Source organism: Giraffa tippelskirchi, chromosome 5 (genome assembly GCF_054371585.1).
Source record: "Giraffa tippelskirchi isolate mGirTip1 chromosome 5, T2T-mGirTip1v1.2.pri, whole genome shotgun sequence".
Lineage (NCBI taxonomy): Eukaryota > Metazoa > Chordata > Mammalia > Artiodactyla > Giraffidae > Giraffa > Giraffa tippelskirchi.
The window spans coordinates 101,807,604-101,814,998 of NC_137279.1; the positions used below are offsets into that span (position 1 = coordinate 101,807,604).

Genomic DNA, 7,395 nt, shown 5'->3' on the forward strand with positions numbered 1-7,395 from the left:
GTGTGCTGGGGGTGGTGACGTTAGCATGTAGGGAAAATTCCATCTCCTCCTTCAACCGCTGGTTGTGTGCCCAGTGCCCAGAGAACCTGCTGTCTCTCTCCTACCCCATGGCACCCACACTCCACTCCACATCAGGAGGAGTTACTTCCCTCCTTAAGGGGACTGCTCTTTTGCTTTCTGTGAGCAAACTCAATGCCTGTCATGAAAACCAGCCAGATAGCTTGGGGTCGAATCCTCTTAATTTTCTGTCATCCCTTCTCCACCTGACACAGCGTGAACTTGCTGGATGTTGAAAAGAAGGTGGTGTTCCAGCAATCCCAAGATGAATGTGTTTCAGTACCTTCCACTCTCCAGGAAGGTTCTGCCTGCAACCAGCCTTCCAGTGATGGAAAATTTGCATTTGATGAAGAGAATGTGGAGTCTGCCATGGATGGAGCCTGTGGTTGCTCTCATGCTGAAGAGGATGAAATTTCGACTGGTCTCCCAGGTAGTCTTCGATATATCTGTTAGTCTACTCTGGGAGAATGATCCCGTTTGATAGACCCTATGCTTCCATACTGAAGCCTGATTTGAACCAGACTCTATAGTTGCATTTAAAATGAGACATTCTATGAATGAACTTTTCTAAGTTCCCTGTCATGGTTGTCCCTGGGGTAAACCGCTCTACCCAAGGTGGTCCAGCCAGACTCACATGAACCTTAGCAATTGTGGCACAGGAGGTACAAAGGCTTCCTAATTTTGAATGAACCTCTTATCTCACAGGAAATGCTTTAATTGTCATTTCTGGGTAATGTCCCTGCGTTCCTACACCTGTCCAAGGCTTTTTGCAGTCTTGTTTATTTCTTTGGAGGTGTCACGACTTTCGTTCACGTCTGTCAACCCATAGCCTCTCTCTTTTCCTTGGACTTATCTTGTTCGAAGTTTCTGATAGCAGAAGGTAATGCGCACTGTCAGTTTTTGGTATGTTTCTCTGAGGTAACGGAAAAGGCAATGGGAACCCACTCCAGTACTCTTGCCTGGAAAATCCCATGGATGGAGTAGCCTGGTAGGCTCCATGGGGTCGCGAAGTCCATGGGGACACGACTGTGCGACTTCACTTTCACTTTTCACTTTCATGCATTGAGAAGGAAATGGCAACCCCCTCCAGTGTCTTGCCTGGAGAATCCCAGCGACGGGGGATCCTGGTGGTCTGCCGTCTATGAGGTCGCACAGACGGACACGACTGAAGCGACTTAGCAGCAGCAGCAGCAGCTCTGAGGGAAGACAGGGCCCTGGAACTTCCCAACCTGATGAATGGCCTCTGTTTGCAGCTTTGAGATTCATTTGACTTGATGGTGTGTGGATTCCACTCCCATTTAATCTCAGTGTGAAATCACTTATCCCATTAATAAACAACATTTCAGATGAAAAAAGCCTGAGTATTATAGCAGGCTGAGGATATAATTAAGTTGTTCCCCAGGAACTGTGGGGAAAAGGATATATTTAGCTGTTTGCACAGACTGGGGATCAGGATACTCTGCCGATGACATATCATATCAAGGAAATTTGTCCAATGGCTCAAGAAGGAAACCCAGTGCCTTCTTCTGAGGCTCATTCTAGGGCCTCCTGGATTATTTCTGTCTCAATAGCCTGTTACCACATTCTGAAGATAGGCACAGGATTGGGCGTTTTGGAAAGGCATTTGCCTGACATAACTCTTCTGTTAATTTCTTTGCAGAAAACCAGAATGGTCACGATGACCTGAAAGGAGCAGCGGTTGGGGCCCCGAGGTAATTTTGAATATCTGTGGGCTCCTGTACAGTGATAACCTCTGCAGACCTCTGATGCGGGGAAAGACAGAAAGTGCTGAATATATTGTGTCGTCAGTTTTGCCCACCACTATTATTCTTTTTCATAATGTTCTCTGCTTTCACTGTGGTACTTGTATTGTTTCCAATTTCTTATTTACTGGTCAAGTTTCAAACCCAAGTCAGTCGACCTAGGTGAACTAAGTCAGAGTGATGTTTTTGCACTCAATTTTTATATCAGGTGTGGTTTCTAGAGTGAGATGCATATCTGCTATATGTTTGGTGTTAGCATGCTGGCATGTGTGTCATAGTAATGTCAATGCCATGTAAGTGGAAGTGTGAAAGCCACTACTCCGTGTCCCTGTATGTGAGGCGTGACTGTACCATCACAGAGAAATCTGTCTGTTCATCAGCCTGTTATTTGGTCAGACCACTGAGCACCTACTGCTTTTTCTCTCTTCCGCCCCTGTAAAACCACGCTGTGTCTCACACACAAAACAGAGTTTTCTCCCTGTCATGGATCAGACCCTTGGCTTCACCACTCAAACATTCCATCAAAACCAGATAGGACTGTACAGTTTCTGATAAGTCTTGGCTTAGTCTTTTGCCGTCCCTCCCCACCAGGTTCAACAGACAGCTGCCACAGATGATAGAGAATGGAGTCCCACAGGACTCTCTAGATGAACACTACCTGACTTACTCAGTTCTTCCTGACCTGTCAGACTCCTTCTGGCCTTATCGGAGCAATGCCATCTTCTCACCTGAGGACGTGGATGTGTCTTATGCTCGGGATGTAACCAGTGAGTATTTTCTTGTGATAGAACTCCACCTATATGCCCAGGTAGACTCTGTACGCTTCGTACTCCCCACCTCTGCGGTGCTGAGGTTTGTCATCCCTGTTGGAAGCGCTGTAGACAGTGATTTGGATGAGACTCTGTGGTAGAGTTTTAAGTACAGACATCAGGTGGGTCAGGGAGCTCTCATTCATTTTTTGGCTCCGGGCTTGTCTCTGTCACCCTGACCCCAGTATCAGGCATTTGACACAAAGCACTTGTGACAACTCTCAACCACCTCAGCTGGAAATCCACAGGAGGTGTCTGTCAGAACTCGTTTGGAGCCAGTGTGTTGTTCCCCGCAATGAGTTAAATTTTTGTCAATGTTCGTGGCCTCTCCAGAAGTGATGACAGACTTGCCTCTTTATAAGGAGAGGTGATTTCCATCATGTGTTTTACTGCGCTCAGCCCCAGTCTCCCTTTTCTCGATGTTGGCAGGTCTTAGCTAAGATGGTATCTGACACCAAGACAGACACAACTGTCCCATTGCCTTGCTTGGATGTTTCCATGAAGTAAGGCTGGGCTCTGGCAGTTCCTCCAGCTTCAAATGGTCATGGTTTCTGTGTAGCACCAAAGATTCTTTTTGATTTGAAGGTTAATAGATTTCACTGGGCTTCCCTGGTGGCTCAGATGGTAAAGAATCTGCCCGCAATGCAGGAGACCCAGGTTCAATCCCTGTATCATGAAGATCCTCTGGACAAGAGAATGGCACCCACTCTAGTATTCTTGGGTGGAGAATTCAATGGACAGAGAGGAGCCTGGTGGGCTATAGTCCATGCGGTCACAAAGAGACCGCCACCATTGAGCGGCTAACGCTTTCACAATTCACCCATCACTCTAGTCTCAAGCATAAATTCCTCTGAACCATCAACAACCACATAGTCTGATGGGACCAAGCAGCACTATAGAAATAATTCTAGAAAATAACTCAGCTCATTTTCTAGCATCTCTGTGGAAAATACATTTTTAAGTGCTTCTACAGACTTAGAACGAAGGCTGTTGGGAGAGATACCAGATCAATCAGCAAATTTCCTCGATGGGTCTGGAAGCAGTCCAGTCTAATTCTCATACGACTTAAGTGTCCTAGAATATCTTTGCTAAAGAATTATGTTCTTGCAATTAGAATATTAAGGTCCCTGTTGTATATGTGTTTCCTGAGTAGATATGTGTGAGATCTGATTTGCTTCTCATGACCTGCTGTCTCTGAATTTCCTACTAGACAATGAAAACGATCACAAGCAAGTGAGTGGACAAGAGCTCTCATTTCCCAGGTAATTTGAAAATCTGTGGGCTGTGAATGTCAGTGGTGACAGCAGGAGACCTCAGATCCAGAGAAAAATAGAAAGTACTCTATATAACTCTTTCATCTATTCATGCAGCAGCAAGTATCTCTTTAGTAGTGTTGTCTATTTATGTTTCACAAGTTTGTGCGTTTCAGTTTTTCAATCCTTCAAGTTTAGTAATGTACAGTGAGTTGTCCCAGGTGAAATAACTAAACCTGGGAGTTCCTGTATTCGTGTGTTTTCTCCTGAGTGGGTAAAGTAGGGTGAGAGCCTATGGGTCTTACACTGGTTTGGCATCAGCATGTTGGTAAATATTTGATTTCAAGGGAGGAAAATCGAACGATATTCATATTACAACAAAATATTGAAAAAAATAGTTCTTGAAGGCAGAATATCTAGTCTATACCTCCTTTTTCTCCAACTCTGAAAAACTGATCTTGAAGCTATATTTGTGCCAAGAAATATTTTAAAATTGAATGGAATAGAGTCCAAACTCAAACACATCTTTAACTTCTTAAAAGCTGTGTTCACTTGGACACAGGATATCCAGATCAATACAATCTGTGCAGAAAAGTCTGAACCACTGTCCCTGCCTTCTGTGTGTGCTGGGGGTGGTGACGTTAGCATGTAGGGAAAATTCCATCTCCTCCTTCAACCGCTGGTTGTGTGCCCAGTGCCCAGAGAACCTGCTGTCTCTCTCCTACCCCATGGCACCCACACTCCACTCCACATCAGGAGGAGTTACTTCCCTCCTTAAGGGGACTGCTCTTTTGCTTTCTGTGAGCAAACTCAATGCCTGTCATGAAAACCAGCCAGATAGCTTGGGGTCGAATCCTCTTAATTTTCTGTCATCCCTTCTCCACCTGACACAGCGTGAACTTGCTGGATGTTGAAAAGAAGGTGGTGTTCCAGCAATCCCAAGATGAATGTGTTTCAGTACCTTCCACTCTCCAGGAAGGTTCTGCCTGCAACCAGCCTTCCAGTGATGGAAAATTTGCATTTGATGAAGAGAATGTGGAGTCTGCCATGGATGGAGCCTGTGGTTGCTCTCATGCTGAAGAGGATGAAATTTCGACTGGTCTCCCAGGTAGTCTTCGATATATCTGTTAGTCTACTCTGGGAGAATGATCCCGTTTGATAGACCCTATGCTTCCATACTGAAGCCTGATTTGAACCAGACTCTATAGTTGCATTTAAAATGAGACATTCTATGAATGAACTTTTCTAAGTTCCCTGTCATGGTTGTCCCTGGGGTAAACCGCTCTACCCAAGGTGGTCCAGCCAGACTCACATGAACCTTAGCAATTGTGGCACAGGAGGTACAAAGGCTTCCTAATTTTGAATGAACCTCTTATCTCACAGGAAATGCTTTAATTGTCATTTCTGGGTAATGTCCCTGCGTTCCTACACCTGTCCAAGGCTTTTTGCAGTCTTGTTTATTTCTTTGGAGGTGTCACGACTTTCGTTCACGTCTGTCAACCCATAGCCTCTCTCTTTTCCTTGGACTTATCTTGTTCGAAGTTTCTGATAGCATAAGGTAATGCGCACTGTCAGTTTTTGGTATGTTTCTCTGAGGTAACGGAAAAGGCAATGGGAACCCACTCCAGTACTCTTGCCTGGAAAATCCCATGGATGGAGTAGCCTGGTAGGCTCCATGGGGTCGCGAAGTCCATGGGGACACGACTGTGCGACTTCACTTTCACTTTTCACTTTCATGCATTGAGAAGGAAATGGCAACCCCCTCCAGTGTCTTGCCTGGAGAATCCCAGCGACGGGGGATCCTGGTGGTCTGCCGTCTATGAGGTCGCACAGACGGACACGACTGAAGCGACTTAGCAGCAGCAGCAGCAGCTCTGAGGGAAGACAGGGCCCTGGAACTTCCCAACCTGATGAATGGCCTCTGTTTGCAGCTTTGAGATTCATTTGACTTGATGGTGTGTGGATTCCACTCCCATTTAATCTCAGTGTGAAATCACTTATCCCATTAATAAACAACATTTCAGATGAAAAAAGCCTGAGTATTATAGCAGGCTGAGGATATAATTAAGTTGTTCCCCAGGAACTGTGGGGAAAAGGATATATTTAGCTGTTTGCACAGACTGGGGATCAGGATACTCTGCCGATGACATATCATATCAAGGAAATTTGTCCAATGGCTCAAGAAGGAAACCCAGTGCCTTCTTCTGAGGCTCATTCTAGGGCCTCCTGGATTATTTCTGTCTCAATAGCCTGTTACCACATTCTGAAGATAGGCACAGGATTGGGCGTTTTGGAAAGGCATTTGCCTGACATAACTCTTCTGTTAATTTCTTTGCAGAAAACCAGAATGGTCTCGATGACCTGAAAGGAGCAGCGGTTGGGGCCCCGAGGTAATTTTGAATATCTGTGGGCTCCTGTACAGTGATAACCTCTGCAGACCTCTCATGCGGGGAAAAACAGAAAGTGCTGAATATATTGTGTCGTCAGTTTTGCCCACCACTATTATTCTTTTTCATAATGTTCTCTGCTTTCACTGTGGTACTTGTATTGTTTCCAATTTCTTATTTACTGGTCAAGTTTCAACCCCAAGTCAGTCGACCCAGGTGAACTAAGTCAGAGTGATGTTTTTGCACTCAATTTTTATATCAGGTGTGGTTTCTAGAGTGAGATGCATATCTGCTATATGTTTGGTGTTAGCATGCTGGCATGTGTGTCATAGTAATGTCAATGCCATGTAAGTGGAAGTGTGAAAGCCACTACTCCGTGTCCCTGTATGTGAGGCGTGACTGTACCATCACAGAGAAATCTGTCTGTTCATCAGCCTGTTATTTGGTCAGACCACTGAGCACCTACTGCTTTTTCTCTCTTCTGCCCCTGTAAAACCACGCTGTGTCTCACACACAAAACAGAGTTTTCTCCCTGTCATGGATCAGACCCTTGGCTTCACCACTCAAACATTCCATCAAAACCAGATAGGACTGTACAGTTTCTGATAAGTCTTGGCTTAGTCTTTTGCCGTCCCTCCCCACCAGGTTCAACAGACAGCTGCCACAGATGATAGAGAATGGAGTCCCACAGGACTCTCTAGATGAACACTACCTGACTTACTCAGTTCTTCCTGACCTGTCAGACTCCTTCTGGCCTTATCGGAGCAATGCCATCTTCTCACCTGAGGACGTGGATGTGTCTTATGCTCGGGATGTAACCAGTGAGTATTTTCTTGTGATAGAACTCCACCTATATGCCCAGGTAGACTCTGTACGCTTCGTAGTCCCCACCTCTGGGGTGCTGAGGTTTGTCATCCCTGTTGGAAGCGCTGTAGACAGTGATTTGGATGAGACTCTGTGGTAGAGTTTTAAGTACAGACATCAGGTGGGTCTGGGAGCTATGCTGTCTTCTTCATTCAGGTGGAGCCTACGGGTCCGGCCCCAAGTTAGGTCATGGCTCAAGGCTATTGTGACACACTCACTCACTTGTATGTGTGCAGGTGTCCGGAGATGACTGTTTTTTCCT

The 7,395-nt window shown here is 45.6% G+C and overlaps 1 protein-coding gene across 1 annotated transcript in view; it reads left to right on the forward strand.

Moving 5' to 3' along the window:
• LOC145504748 (NBPF family member NBPF19-like) overlaps window positions 1-7,395 on the forward strand; it is a 363,203-nt gene that overhangs the window by 168,580 nt on the left and 187,228 nt on the right. The window contains exons 55-61 of the mRNA XM_081486054.1: window positions 273-487; window positions 1,718-1,769; window positions 2,412-2,587; window positions 3,840-3,891; window positions 4,776-4,990; window positions 6,221-6,272; window positions 6,915-7,090. Of these exons, the coding sequence (XP_081342180.1) occupies window positions 273-487; window positions 1,718-1,769; window positions 2,412-2,587; window positions 3,840-3,891; window positions 4,776-4,990; window positions 6,221-6,272; window positions 6,915-7,090 (938 nt within the window). The remainder of the gene's footprint in view (window positions 1-272; window positions 488-1,717; window positions 1,770-2,411; window positions 2,588-3,839; window positions 3,892-4,775; window positions 4,991-6,220; window positions 6,273-6,914; window positions 7,091-7,395) is intronic.